The sequence below is a fragment of the Penicillium vulpinum genome (genome assembly GCF_028829585.1).
Source record: "Penicillium vulpinum strain IBT 29486 chromosome Unknown utg000004l_segment0_segment0, whole genome shotgun sequence".
Lineage (NCBI taxonomy): Eukaryota > Fungi > Ascomycota > Eurotiomycetes > Eurotiales > Aspergillaceae > Penicillium > Penicillium vulpinum.
Window position 1 is genome coordinate 722,776 of NW_026643244.1, and position 14,469 is coordinate 737,244.

The 14,469-nt window shown below is 48.2% G+C and overlaps 6 protein-coding genes across 6 annotated transcripts; 2 read left to right on the plus strand and 4 right to left on the minus strand.

Moving 5' to 3' along the window:
* Positions 1 to 1,155: 1,155 nt before the first annotated feature.
* Positions 1,156 to 2,578, minus strand: N7479_008823 (putative nucleoporin; the record flags this gene model as incomplete). The annotated part of the gene is made up of 3 exons (XM_057256516.1): positions 1,156 to 1,254; positions 1,319 to 1,971; positions 2,029 to 2,578. The coding sequence occupies 3 exons, from the start codon at positions 2,576 to 2,578 to the stop codon at positions 1,156 to 1,158; spliced, it is 1,302 nt and encodes a 433-aa protein (XP_057103974.1).
* Positions 2,579 to 3,073: 495 nt separating this feature from the next.
* N7479_008824 (coiled-coil-helix-coiled-coil-helix domain-containing protein) lies at positions 3,074 to 3,872 on the plus strand (the record flags this gene model as incomplete). The annotated part of the gene is made up of 4 exons (XM_057256517.1): positions 3,074 to 3,172; positions 3,250 to 3,477; positions 3,535 to 3,667; positions 3,774 to 3,872. Exons 1-4 carry the CDS (start codon positions 3,153 to 3,155, stop codon positions 3,870 to 3,872), a joined length of 480 nt encoding a protein of 159 aa, XP_057103975.1. The 5' UTR covers positions 3,074 to 3,152.
* Positions 3,873 to 5,359: 1,487 nt separating this feature from the next.
* N7479_008825 (glycoside hydrolase family 71 protein) lies at positions 5,360 to 7,129 on the plus strand (the record flags this gene model as incomplete). The annotated part of the gene is made up of 2 exons (XM_057256518.1): positions 5,360 to 5,443; positions 5,495 to 7,129. The coding sequence occupies 2 exons, from the start codon at positions 5,360 to 5,362 to the stop codon at positions 7,127 to 7,129; spliced, it is 1,719 nt and encodes a 572-aa protein (XP_057103976.1).
* A 690-nt stretch (positions 7,130 to 7,819) lies between these two features.
* N7479_008826 (acyl-CoA-binding domain-containing protein) lies at positions 7,820 to 9,280 on the minus strand (the record flags this gene model as incomplete). The annotated part of the gene is made up of 4 exons (XM_057256519.1): positions 7,820 to 8,813; positions 8,957 to 9,029; positions 9,092 to 9,205; positions 9,265 to 9,280. The coding sequence occupies 4 exons, from the start codon at positions 9,278 to 9,280 to the stop codon at positions 7,820 to 7,822; spliced, it is 1,197 nt and encodes a 398-aa protein (XP_057103977.1).
* Positions 9,281 to 9,764: 484 nt separating this feature from the next.
* N7479_008827 (putative GABA permease) lies at positions 9,765 to 11,342 on the minus strand (the record flags this gene model as incomplete). The annotated part of the gene is made up of 1 exon (XM_057256520.1): positions 9,765 to 11,342. The coding sequence occupies one exon, from the start codon at positions 11,340 to 11,342 to the stop codon at positions 9,765 to 9,767; it is 1,578 nt and encodes a 525-aa protein (XP_057103978.1).
* Positions 11,343 to 12,316: 974 nt separating this feature from the next.
* Positions 12,317 to 13,578, minus strand: N7479_008828 (HNH endonuclease signature motif containing protein; the record flags this gene model as incomplete). Its single annotated transcript, XM_057256521.1, has 3 exons — positions 12,317 to 12,628; positions 12,682 to 13,127; positions 13,182 to 13,578. 3 exons carry the CDS (start codon positions 13,576 to 13,578, stop codon positions 12,317 to 12,319), a joined length of 1,155 nt encoding a protein of 384 aa, XP_057103979.1.
* Positions 13,579 to 14,469: the final 891 nt, after the last annotated feature.

Below are 14,469 nucleotides of genomic sequence, written 5' to 3' on the forward strand. Positions count from 1 at the left end.
AAGTTGCTACAAGATCAGAGCCATGCATGATAAGAGGGTTTTTAGGGACCATCATGACAACCAGTGTTTGCCAGGCAGAAAATAGTAAGTAGCCTGGCGGTTTCAATATAACCCTACTAATCCTAGATAGCGTGTAAAGGCTATAAATAAGGTCCGTATCACTTGCCATTTCTTATACATAGAAAAAGGTGGAGAATACTACCAAATGACTACCAAAATGACCACTCAATGTAAATTACAATGCAGTATAAGCGGCCAACTATTCATAAGAATCAGTGTGTGTTAACCCTTCTAGCATCCGTGGACAGAGATCATAGGCCGGTTGTTGTGAAGGTCCCTAAACCAGTAACCTAACTCAAAACAGCCAAACTACAATTTGATTTTCTAGGCAGGGAATAGAATATGATCACAACAATTCAGATTATTCGTCTTGTATGGAACAGTGAAAACATACATGATATAAGAACGCGAATCCTCCAGCGAAGACGTCCATTATTCGAGATCACACCTACATTGTTCTACGGCATAAGCAGGGAATTTGGTGAAGCCTTTTGAGGGACAGTTCGAGTAAGTGCTGCTATCTTGGAATCATTGATGTTGTGAAGAGAAGCATGATAGAGAGACGTCTAGATCAGATGTTTGTGCTCTGGTAACAGAGATGGAGTAGGCAAGTCAAAAAAAAACCAACGATCTAGGCCGAGAACGATCGACAGACCAAGCCTTCGTCAAGAGATCAAAAAGGAGAGAATGCCCTCGGGCGTTAGTCCATTCCAGGTAACTAACGCCGAAGGGCATGAAATATATGGACTTGATATTGATTTTAGGCGAATCAAACGTCCAGAAAATAGTGGTAAACATACTACAACAGAGAGTTCATGCCTATCAATTTGAGGTAGACTCAATAGAAACGTCCTTGAAAACAGAACGAGAGACTCATCCAGGATAGTACTGTTATTCCACAACCTGGTGAGCAAATCTACTCAGAAAAAGACCAAGCGGAATGTAGTGTTCAGTAAAGACGTTTGTATTCAGATATGCATTACAATGGCCTGATCCCCAAGAACGCCTGTACCCCTATGACCGTGGACATTAAGTCCAAACATATGAATAAATTGAGATTCGAAATAGCAGGTAGGAAGTTATGGAGCAATACACTCAATTCCCAATCGCTTTCTCCACCTCGCTGAAGTCTTTCTTGATGGACTCCATCTCCTTCTGGAGATGCTGAATCTGGGAGTGGTAATCATCCAGAATCTAAAAGATATGATTAGCGAGCTTTTCAAGCAATGAGAGTTTACTAGTTCAGGAGGTGACCAACCTTCTTTGCTGTCTTCAATGTCTGCTCGTCCATTTCATCCTCTGGTTCTGTCACATTTACTCCGGCGCGATCCATTTCCACTTGCAGTCTCTTAGAGTGTTCGTGGATGGCCAACATGCGGGCCCAGATTTCTTCCGCGCGGCCGCTGAGAGACGGGTCGAAAACGGCACGTTCCAACTCAACAAGCTTCTTCCTCAGCTGCTCCTCCGCTTCATCCATGGCATACCCTCTATTGCGAAGGATCTGCGTCTTGGCAGCAAGAGAGAGACATCGTTTGCTCAGAATAATGTGTTTACGTCGGCAGTCGGCGATCTTGACGGAAAGGTTGAGGTCGTGCTTCGAGAGGAGCCCGGTCAAGCAATTGTTAATCTCATGCAGGCGCGACTGCATCATAGTGAGGAAGTCGCGTTGGCGCTGCGCGCGCTTACCGAGGTCCCAGAAGCCCTTTACAAGCACGGGGACATATCCTGGACCTGGTCGCTTGCGCAAAGCCTCCTCCCATTTTGACTCGTCATCTTCGGGACCCGGTTGGTAGAAAGGTGCGGCCTCCTCGCCGACATTGTTGTACAGATAGGCTCGGAATGGCGAGCTTTGGCTGGGTGGATCCCACTTATCCTTGATGATGGCCACTTGCATAGGAACAGTTCGGTGCACTAGAAAGAAGTTCTGTCAGTAATGCACAGTGGTGAAAGATTACACAATAAGCTCACCCCCAGTAATAGCACGGCCGGGGGACCAAAGGCTGGACGACAGAGAAGGCTGTTGCTGCTGGGGCTGTGGTGTTGTCATCGTGTTCTGGCCGAATTGCGATTGTTGCTGGCCGAAGGCATTTGTTTGTTGTTGAGTGTTGGAACCGAGACCCCCGAGACCTCCTAATCCACCCCCAGTTTGCTGTGTTTGCTGCTGGCCTCCGGAGAAGAGACTACCCTGCGGCTGCTGTAGCGAGGAGCCGAATGCGTTTCCTTGCTGTTGCTGCGGCTGCTGCCCAAAGGCACTTGAGCCGAAGGAGTTCTGGGCCTTCTGTGGATTTCCAAACATCGATCCTGCTTGCTGTTGGGGTGCGGCATTTGCGCCGAATGCACTTGCGCCAAATGCACCGGTTGTTGTCGATGCTGGCTGTTGGGTCTGCCCTCCGCCAAACAGTGAGTTAGTGTTGGACTGGGTTGTGGTTGCCGGGGCGCCAAAGGGAGACGGCTTTGGTGCAGTGTTGCCGAACATGGAGGTGTTGGCCTGGGGCTGGTTTCCGCCAAAGAGAGACATGACGGGCAATCAGAAAGGCACAAAAAAAAAGTACGATAAAAAGAGGGATCGCGTCAATGGATCAATGAACACTGGCGCAGCCAGATTAGGAGCGCTGAAGGGAAATAGAAACAAGTCCAAGGCACATAGTCCAGAGATTGGAGGTTGTCAGTCGAAGGTGAGAAAGCTGAGGGGTTCCTCGATGGAGCTCGAAGGCCGAGAAAGATGAGAGCCGGAGCTCGATTTGTTTAGATCACGTGATGAACCATTGTTCGCAAACAGCTTAAGCGTATATTGAAAGGAAGACCTGAATAAGTAGTGAACTAATATTGCTCTGTTGTTCTGTGCTATTGTCTTAATGGCTTTTTTTTCTCATTGATATATCTCAGTAAACAAAGATAACAGTCATACTACACGATCATCCCAGCACCGCACCTGGGTGGGCAGCATGTTACGCTGACCTAAGCAGGATCTAATTAGCCAATCACCGACGAGCCAAATTTCATTCCACCGCAACCCGCAGCTCTCGATCTCCAAGTCTCGTCTCAATTGCACCTCTTTCCCCTCACAGTCGTCCTGACAAGCCACCGTCGCCATGGCCCAAAGAGATGCTCGGTATGCACATTGATTTCAATCGCTCCCTCTATGTTGACTTCAATGTAAGACGCTAACCTTTCTCCCTCCGCGCACAGCTTCAGCCAGACTGTCCTGGTGGACACCACGCCCATGCCCGATCACATCCCCAAGGTTGAGGAGATCGGTGCCACATCTGCACCCCTGATGAGTGCAGCTTATTTTATTGGAGACCGCTGCAAGGCCTTCAATGACGACTTCATGAAGTGCAAGGACGAGGCCAATGGCCGCGGGGAGATCGACTGCTTGAAGGAGGGCCGGAAGGTGACGCGCTGTGCCGCTAGTGTGTATGTTGCTTTTGTAGTTCACCTTTGAGTTGAGAAGGAGATATTGACCCGTCACAGCATCAAGGACATCAACACCCACTGCTTCGACCAGTTCAAGGCCCACTGGGAGTGTCTCGAGAACAACAACCACCAGCTCTGGGAATGCCGCAGGGCTGAGATGAGTCTCAACACCTGTGTCTTCGATAAATTGGTATGATATACTCCATCTTGCTCTCAATCATCCCAATTCCATCGCATCCATCGCATCCGCCATCACCCCGGACTAAAGCTAACATATACTCTCCTTTTTCTTGCAGGGCTTGAAGAAGACCCTTCCTGGAGCTCCCGAGAACCAGGTTCCTGTTCACTTGCGCCCCAAGCAAAAATACGCACAGTACCCCGGTCCCCAGTGGTAAACACTTTCCTGGTTTGCTTTGTCCTCTCTAGACTCGCCCTGATTGCACCCCCATCCTTCCATCTCATAATCTGGGCACCGTCTTTTTTCTATATCACTGTTTTATTTGGATGCTCGACCGTAAATCAGGTCTATGTTTGTGTAAATATCTATTGGCATCATGAATGGTTACATGATTTTCTGTTCAATCTCCAAATCTCCTTGCTCGCATGGCATGCATGGGGCAATATATTTTCCAACACACTGCAATTCGCAATGGCATGGTCTCGAGTTGGTAGTAGTACGGACTCAAATGCTGACCGCTAGCTCGAATACATCCTCGGCTTGTTGCATATGTAGGTAACCATTGCAGTCAACAAGCTAGGCACATTACATCTTGGGGTATCACTGACATTTCTCGGCGGGGAAGCCATACACTGGCTATCTCTCAGTCTCACCTATGCACCGCAGAGTCTCACCGTGTATATAATATGTCCCAGCTACGTTTCCCTTCCGATCTTTGGCTCTGTCCAACTAATAACTACCGGGTATGGTCGGTTCTTGTTCTGGGGGCCTGTGTGAATCTACCCATCCTCCACAACTGGAAGCCAATATTAAATTCTACTTTAGGGGGTTGGTGATAGTCTAAATGTAGGTACTGCTGTGTGAAACATAAAGGATAGGTGGGGTATGCATACTGGCGAGTCTACTGTCTGCAAGTTCTTCAATCACTACTAAACATATCCATGGATAATATCATCTTGTGTGTCTCAAGCCCTACTATCTTAGCAAAAATATTTGAGCAGACTTGATCGAATGATAATTTCTCTGTCAGAATACCGATCTAGACTGGACACTTTTCCGGGCTGATACAAAGGCTTAGCTTCAACCGTGCTGCAGAGCCTGAACTAAAATGAGAGATTGTTACATTCTATATGGAGTAATCCGAAGGAATCCATAATTCTCATTATCCTTCACCTGACTCAATTGCAAGGTTTGGGCTGCTGGTCGATGTGTGTAATTGAGCCCTAATTCCGGCCTTCCGACTTACTATCTAGTGTAACCTAGTATGTCTTTGAGATAATCCGAAACATACATATATGTATCTAGGTAACTATTTATCGAGGTTCGATAGTAGACTTGTCACGGCATATATCAGCAGCATTGGTTACATATAGTCATTGAAGTGTATTCGAGTTATCTCGGAAGATAGAAAGCAAGTATGAAACCCGAGTATCATGATCCAAGGTATGGGAAAGTACAAAGAGAGAGAGACAGGCCAAGAGTACGCTTAGATCCCGATGTACGAATAGCGGATCTCCGGCATCTATCTATAGACATCTCGAGAGGGATAGATGCAGGTATCAAACTCTCCATCGAATTCCGTGCATGTGCAACAGGAAACAAATACATACATAATTTGTACAAAAGCCGCCATTATTTCTCTAATGAACCTCCATATTTATGTCCTACTTGCCTCTATAGTCTGAACCACACACGCAGGTTGACATGAAGTGGACAATACTCTTGATTCTATCATTATGGCGAGGCGTCTACCACGTCCAAGCAGCGGCCGTGTTCGCCCACTTCATGGTAAAGCCCTTGAACTACGATCTATATCTCTGCTGACCTCTACCAATTCAGGTATACAACTCAGAGAACTTCACAGTATACGACTGGGAAATCAACATTGCCGAAGCGCAAAAGGCACACATCGACGCCTTTGCCCTAAACATCGCATACAACTTCCCAACAAACAACCGCTCGCTAGCAAACGCATTCACCGCCGCAAACACCCTAGACTTCCAACTCCTTTTCTCATTTGACTACGTAGGCAACGGCGCCTGGCCAGAAGGCGAGGTGATCGGTCTACTCCGAAAATACGGAAACAACAAAGCCTACTACCAACACAAGGGCAAACCCTTCGTCTCAACCTTCGAAGGGTCCTCCAATGCCACAGACTGGGGCACCATCAAAAAGTACACAGACTGCTTCTTCGTCCCTGGGTGGTCCGCCCTAGGCGCGAAGGAAGCCCTCGCCGTAGCCCCAGGCGTCCCAGATGGACTATTCTCCTGGGCTGCCTGGCCAGAAGGCCCAGACCCGATAAACACATATGTAGACTCAACATACATGCAATGGCTCAAGGATACAGGCGACCTGCCGTATATGATGCCCGTCTCGCCGTGGTTCTACACGAACCTCCCGGGATACGGAAAGAACTGGGTCTGGAATGGAGATAACCTATGGTACGACAGGTGGCAGCAGGTTTTATCTCTGAAGCCAGAGTTTGTGGAGATCATCTCGTGGAACGACTACGGTGAATCGCACTATATCGGCCCGCTACATGAGGGTGCATATGCGACCTTCGACATCGGTGATGCGAGCTACAACTATGCTGCCGGTCACCCCCACGACGGCTGGCGTGATTTCTTGCCTTTCATTATAGATGTCTACAAGGGTGCCAGGGCGAATGTTACTACCGAGGGCGTCACTGCTTGGTTCCGTCAGGCGCCTGGGAATGCTTGTAAGGATGGTGGAACTACGGGCAACACAAAAACGCATGGTCAGAAGGAGTTCCCGCCTACGGATGTCTTGCAAGACGAGGTGTTCTACTCTGCGCTTTTGAGGACTTCCCAGGATGTGGAAGTGTCGGTTGATATTGGGGGGACTGTGCAGGAAGGGAAGTGGAAGAATAAACCACACGGGCCTATCGGTCTTTATCATGGCAGCGTGCCGTTCGATGGTAATACTGGGCAGGTTGTGGTGACCGTGTCTCGTCGGGGAGAGACAATTGCTGAGATGAGGGGTGCTTCTATCTCTGACTCCTGTCTGGATGATGTCCAGAACTGGAATGCCTGGGTTGGTACCGACTTTGCCAATAATACGGTTTCACGCCATCCGCCGCCTTCTCCGACTCCACCTGCAGATTCTCCGGATGCAGTTTCTGTTTCTGCAGCTTCGGCTCTTTTGGTGTTGGGGAGGATTCCGTTTGTGATTGTGTTTGTGGCTTTGGTTGCTACTATAGTGGCTGCGACAGCGATGCCGGTTCAGCATGAGAGTTTGGCTTTGACTGTGCCGAGCTCGGAAGTTTCTCCATCGGTATCTAGTGCTTGTTGCGACGGTCCTAGAAGCCTATATAGCTATGGCACTAGCTATGGTTTATACCCAATCAACGACTACAGTTGCACAGTGACAACAGATGGTCCAGCTACGCCTTTCATTTCAACTGGTGCCACAGCTTTCGCATACGACACATCTTGGAATTTGGACTGGTCTTGAAAACAGCAGTAGTATTGGGCTTATGGTAGGAGGCATTGCTAAGGGGTTTTTTTTAATTATCTTAATTATCACTACATGATATATGTCGAGGAGTTACTGGCGATAGATATCGAAGCTGATCATTAGGTTGTTATTTCTTACGGCTTTGGATTGTTATCAAATCTACATAATCCCTAAATGAAAGAAAAGACCAATATCACAAATGATGGGCTAAATTCCCATGATTTCTAATAGGGCAAATAGGCATGCTAAATTAAATCAGAACAGAATGGGAATGAGAAATGGTATACATGATCATCTAAGCCTGATCTAAGTCCTTCCACCAAACGATAGCAAATATATCATCTAGGCTGATGTCTGTCTGCATCTATCAATGACTCGATATAATTAACCTGCCACCATAAGGCAGAACATGCATCACACACCACAAGAAAAGAAAGCCGAAGAAAAAAAAAATAGGAGAGGAAGGACTCCAGAAACCTGAAATTGAAACCCATATATACTGGACAAAAGAAAAGGAAAAATAGACACAAGAAAGTAAAAGAGAACACCAAGGCCGATGAACAGGGTGGAGGAATAGCCAAGAAAAAATGCCAATGAGGGAAAAAGAAAATGCAGTAAGGAGGTAAAGGCCTGGGAAAAAAGAAGAGAAAAGAAATAGCCCATGACGACAGCCATATACTAGAGCCCCTATGGCAGGATAGGCATATCCACGATCTTCAAACGCTTCAACTTCCCAAGTCTCGCCTTAACAGCCGCCCAACCCATCTTAAGCCGCTGCTCGACACGACGATCCCCCCTCAACCGCATCCAGATAAGCAGCATGCCCAGCATAGCAATATCAACCACGATCTGCCTTACCGCAACCCAAACCACCCACTTCAGCCACGCCCATACACCAGACCGACGACGCTGCGCAACAGAGCGAGCTTCCATCTGCTCGCGCATAGCAGCAATCTCAGCCGTCATTTTCGTCAAGGCCTGCTCGACACGGCGGCGCCAGCGACTGTCTTTCGGTGGCTCGGACTGGGAATGGGAATGGGAGTCTCGGCGATGCGGGAGTCCGTTCCCACTGCTGTCTATACTAATACCTGAGGCTGGGTTGCGTCGGTGTTTGGGGCGATGATGTGAAGATGCCTCGGTATTTGTATTTGTATGTGTGTGTGTGTTGGAGTTGGAGCTAGTGTGGTCGGGGTCGTCGTGGTCGTCTTGATCTCGTTCTTCGTATAAGCTATCGCGAGCTTCCTCGAACTCCTCGTCCTCCTCGTCTTCATCCTCATTATGCCGTTCCCCGTTCTCGCTGTTTTCTATATCCCTCCTCCGTCGGTAATATTCTTCCTCCTCGGGTTGACTCACAGGGCTAAGCACCCGTAGCCTTGAATCACGGTCCCGTTTGGTATGGTCTCGTCGATCAGGACGGTCGTATTCCTCCGATTTCGCCAATCGACTCCCAATACTCCCGTACGCACTGCGCGATAAGGGCGGGACGCCGACGGTATTCAGCGGACTGGAATCGGAGGCGGCGTTGAACTTGATCTGGTCCCAGACGAACTCGAGTTCAGCCACTAGCTCGCGTGCTTCGGGGGTTTGCGAGGCGTAGGAGTGCATTGTGTCAATTAACGTTGAGATGTATCGGCGTTTGGCTTCGGTGCGCGACATGTCGCGTTGCGCGTACCATGCATCCCTAGAGAAGACATTGTTAGTGTTGGATGTAAAGAGAGGGAGAATGAGGAAGAGAGAGAGGAAGAGCGATGTTCGTAGACCGAGCAAGACCGCAAGATCCACATCTAATAGCTTCTTTTCCCCCGGGCCAAGGCAAGGACATACCATTTCTCGCACTCCGCGTGCACCTCCGGCGTATTCCCAATTGGTCGATCCATCACACCCTCCACATCCCCCTCTGATCGATATTAGCTCCAAAGGTTCCCCATTGTGTTTCCAGGTGGTGCGTGGGCAACTCACCCATACTCTGCTTATACAAGCCATATAGTGCCAACCGCTCGGCAGCGGGAGGTCGCGCAGTACCGGTGCGGGGAATCCTCTTAACGGTATTGAGCGCATGAACAAAGACTCGATCTGGGAGGTATCAGTGAAATCGAAATCTGAATGCGGACGCAAGCTGCACGTCAACCCACCTACAGAGTCCGACATGACGCGATAAGCGGTCCGGTTTGCCCTGTCTTCATGGGAGCGGGGTTGGGCATCGGCTTGTGCGGGTCCTCATGGGGAGCGTAGAAGATTGGAAATTGGGAATTTGAGGATATAGGGAGGTTTTTGGAGAGATGTTGGAAGGGGGGGAGTTTGGAATTGAGATTGGGGATTGGATTGTTGTTCCGATAGGAGATATTCCCCTGTGCCTCGGGCTGTTAATTTCCCCCGGAATGTTGTCTTTTCCCCAGATTGAAAAGATTCACTTCCAATCAAATGTGGGACAGACGAAAACCCTCTAAGATCATTTGAAGATGGCGTGTCGTTGGACCGCGGCTCTCGGCGACCGTCCAAGCACTTGTGATTGTCGCCGAAATTACATTTGAAGATAATCATTACTAGTAGGATAGGTATAATTTGAATTGGTATTATTTCTTAAAAACTTCTGTGGATAGCAATAGAATACAAACATTTGAACAACGCCCCCCTATTCGCTCGGCAACTTCTTCATCGTCTCCAACGGTTTCTCCGCATCTACCGGCGTACCCGTCATAAGGTCTGTGGCTGCACGCGCCTCATCACTGCTAACAGGAGGACCAGTAAAGTGCTTACGCGCATAGACGAAGTACCAAAAGATACTAATAAAGGCAAATCCAGCGAAAACAACACTGGCATAGTTCATGGACTCCGGTGTAACAGGCAATGTAACAGGCATGCAGAAGAGAGCAACAGCCAAAACGATCCACACAATAGTAACACAGTTGATGGCATATCCAAAGCGACCGAGGGAGAAAGAAGAGCCCTTCACATCGCGACGGCCTCTAACCACAGAAATCAAAATCGGGAGACCGTACGAGGTCGACAGACAGATAGTAGCCACACCAGTGAAGGAGTTGAACGCAGCCGTGGAACCGAAATAGATCAGTCCCAGTAAGCCATCCACGACCGCTGAGAGGACTATAGCCCACACAGGCACATCTAGTTTGGTGTTCACGCGACGCCAGAGCTTGAAGCCCGGGATGGCGCCGTCGCGGGCGAATGCATACGTGCAGCGACTGGCAGCTGTAAGAGATCCAATGCCAGCGAACAGCATGATTCCCAGAATCAGGAAGAGCAAGCCAAAGCCACCACCAGCAGAACCAGTCACAGTCTTAAAGAGTAGAGCGATTGGCTGGCCGCTGGCTACTTCGCGCAGCATCTGCACATTGGGCATCACGAAAAGAATCGGGATTAGGTAGAATAGACCAGTAATGCCAGCAGCTACCACGGACAACACAATTGCCTTGGGTACCTCGCGGTGTGGGTTCTGTACCTCTTCGCACATGGCTGCGACCATTCCATATCCCGTCAGGGTGTATGCTGCCTGCAGCAAACCCACGAAGAAAGCCCATCCATCTGGCCAGCCGCTCTCAGATGCATCATAGTGAGCGAAGACATATTCGGCGTTTCTACGGTCGTCGGCCATTGTCAAAAGCGTGACGAGGATGATGATAACGCTTGCTGCTGTCCAAAAGATGCATACTTTATTGATGAGATCGAGATAGCGCGAGAAGAAGATGTTAACTAGGGCGCAGAAGAGCATGACTGCCCAGAACATCAATACAGTCTGCCAAGCGTTGGCAACAAAGGATTCATCGAAGATCGAGATGGCGCTTAGGATCAACTGGCCGCCGGAGAAGATAATACTCAGTGTGACGGTCCAATTGCCGACAAGGGTTAGCCAGCCATCAATAAAGGACATCAATGGTGCCCAGCGACGCGTTGAGAGCATCGCGCTCCAGTAGTATACGCCTCCTGCTGTGGGGTAGACGGCGCAGATCTCGGCGAGGGAGGCGGCGATAGCAATTGAGATTAGAGAGACGAAGACCCATCCCCAGAGTATAGTGACGGATTGACCGTCAGCGAGGGTGATGTAGAGTGTTGTGCTCAGTCCGAAAGGGGCTGCCATAATGGCAAAGGACAAGCCGAGAATGCTCAGCATGCTTAGGTTTCGTGGTAATTCACTCTTGTAGCCCATACGGGCCAATGCCTCGTCGGCAGAGGCATCTGCAGATGAACTTCGCATGGTGGGCAATGTGTTTAGAAAGATTGGAGTAAGTGATATGTTATAAGAGCATAAGGAAACCCCGCATGAAATACAAGGCGCGGTCCGGGACCGCGCACTAACAAGGTTTGGAGATTGAGGCACAAATGATATCTTTGAACGAATCGGGGTTTATTAGGCTTATCATACTCCGTACATGTATGTATCTATACGCCTTATCATATGTTTCCCTGGGTGGGGCTTTCCTATTTGAGCTGCCGCCGCTTTTATGAGGGTACTTAGGCTTAGGCTGAGTAGATGTCAGCATGGGCTCAGATCAGTAATCATGCTCCAGTTCAGTCACGTGTAGAATGACTGATCATCAGTGAGTGCTCAGTGAGTGATCATTGGATGCTCTTTGATACTCGGTGTCCAATCAATAAGTAACACTAATGCACTCAGTCCGCCGCAGACTAAATCCAGAAAGGATTAGCCCCTATAGGGCCGTTTATACTATGATAGTTGGCTCGTTGATAGCATTGCTACTACCCTTATTTTTTAAAGCACTATATCTTACTAAGAAAATACGCTATAGCTAAGGGGCGTAGGAAAGGGCAGAGAATTCCGTCCGTTTTAGGATATTATATCATTTTATCTTCTAATTGAGAGCTGCCCGAGGATAAAGTCTTAGATATAAAAGTAGACTATATACTCTTAGGGAGGAACCTATGGATATAGAAAGCAATACAATGTATTATGCTATCTGATTGGCTGACTCTGGGAGGAAAAGAGGAGAGAGAAAACTAGAGAGGGAGCAAACTATCTACTGCTATAGTCCTGTGACCCAACAAGATTCAATATCGAAAGTGGGCTCGAGATGTGTCTCACCTTTTCTTGAATCGATCACCGGTATTCTCACGTGAAGGTTTGTGAACATAGTAATTGAAGGCGACTTCATAAAATTAGGATTGACCCAGACCTAACCAAATACTAATACAGAAGTGAAAAGCGTGTATTCATGTGGAAACTTTGCCCCATAGCGCGATATCCAGCAGACCACCGAGATCGGTCGTGCCGTCCTCTCTAATAACAGCGTACCCAGAGCCTTTCAACTCTTCCCATTCCCGAATACGTCGTTCAATGGTCTGTCCCATAGCAGATGCATTGAAAATTTCGCACATTCTCCAATGCGCATCGAGAATTGCGGGGTTTGGAATCTCATGCTCTATGTTTGGAAAAATTCGGACGCGCCGATCGGAGGGAATAGCGGGGATATCAGCCTGGGGATAGAGCTTGTAAATCTTTACCTCGTACTCATTTTCGATGTCCTAATAAGAAGAGTGAGTGTAAATGGTTTTATAGTAGATCATTGCCTGCTTACGGTAGGCTTTAAGGCGATTGTGAATTTACCAAACTGGGTATGCACCGCGTCTCGAAGAGTGATCATATTGCGAAGAGTGTTGATCTCCTCTACTGAAAGTATTTCACGTAGCGTAGGGAAACACTTATATAGTAAAGTCCAGGTACGCGATATATCTCCTGGCGCCCTGGATACCTCTGGCCAAGAGGCAAACGCAAAAGGTATTATATGAGCTCCCTCAGTCGGGGCATGGAAAACGTTTGCTGGTCCCCCTTCCTTCTCCCATTGATCGGTGTTCAGTTGACCTGTTATCACACAGCGATAGTTGTCCCGTAGTTGGAGCTGTACCGCGAACGAAGGGTCACGCCTTTCCGGTTCATCGAGGGTGGAGACAACTGTATCGACGTGGTCCTGGCGCTTTGAATGAGGACTTTCCACAGCAGAGGGTGTTTTTGATCGGGATTTCACTATTTAGCAATGCTAAGAAAAGTCAACGGATACTTTTGAACGGAACTACTTACTTGGTGCAGCAAGTCCGGCGAAAAGGTTCATAAAAACATCGTACAGCTCTCGGGCAGAGCTTGTCTCAATAACATCCCTCGCAAGTGAGGTTCTACCAGCCTCTGGTAGCCACGTGAGAAATGCATTCAAGCCGCTTTTCAACAGCGTCTCATCGCGAAGAGACTGGTTTTCATAAGCCTCGATCCTAGCCCGGGCGTCTTTCTCTAAGCTGGTCAGTAAGTCCGCAGTGTCTGTGGAGAGTGTTGACAGTCCGCGGGGTGCTGTAGGCGGGGGTACTGTGGGCGGGGAGGCTGCGGGCGGGGATGCTGCGGGTGGGGATGCTCTTGCTAATCGACGTATAGCTCGTTGGGCACGCGGCGTGTCGGAAGGTGAAGCTGATCGATTTCTCTCTGCCATTTTGAAAAGGGGCGTATTTTATAGAATTGATAGACGTCAAATGAAGGAATACCTCCAGAATGTGTGTCTTGATGGGAGCAGGTGGTCCGGCGTCGAACTCTTGGCCCCACTTTTGTTGTTTACACAGCTCTTGCTTGAACTATCAAGGTGACTTCAAAGCTGGGAATTCCGTATTGATCCTAGGAAGAAGGTCAATATCATACTCAGAGGGCCTTCTCTTTATATCCAACTTGCCATGTGATTTGCTTACGGGTTTGAGAGTCATACATGTAAGAATTTCGGAGTATTTGACTATGGGATATCACCGCGCCCATAGCTACTAGTTCACCGGGTTTCAATTCCTAGGAACAGTTATGAACATAGCTTCCGCGCACCAAGTCAATCTTGCTTTGGGGTCTAGATGCCAGTGACCGCGCTCTCCTCTCCAAACTTAACGTGACTCTACTCCCCTACTTCTACTTAATCCGGTTCTTGCTCGGTCCGTTCTCAAGATCTACAGTAAACCTAGGAGGAGCCAGCATTATTCATAAATGACAGAAATCTAGTTGTAAAGCAAGGTATGGTATGGTCGATGAATATGCATAACTTTAACTAGTAAAATATGATAGAATCCGACTTTTTGCATTCTACCTATTGATGTAGCTTACTCAGTGAGCAAATCAGAGTACGCAGATGATGATCAGTGAGCAAATCATGCTGATTACGTACTGACACGTGATCACGTCAGAATACTCGGGGACATGCTCAGTTTTACTCAGTGATCAAAAAGCGGCCAGAGGTGAGTACTAAAACAGAAAGGGAAAAGTTTCGAGTACCACGTATTATCAAGTATATATGTTTTTTCTCGTACTTAACTAAAGCCATGTCTTATGACCTAATACTATATGCGAT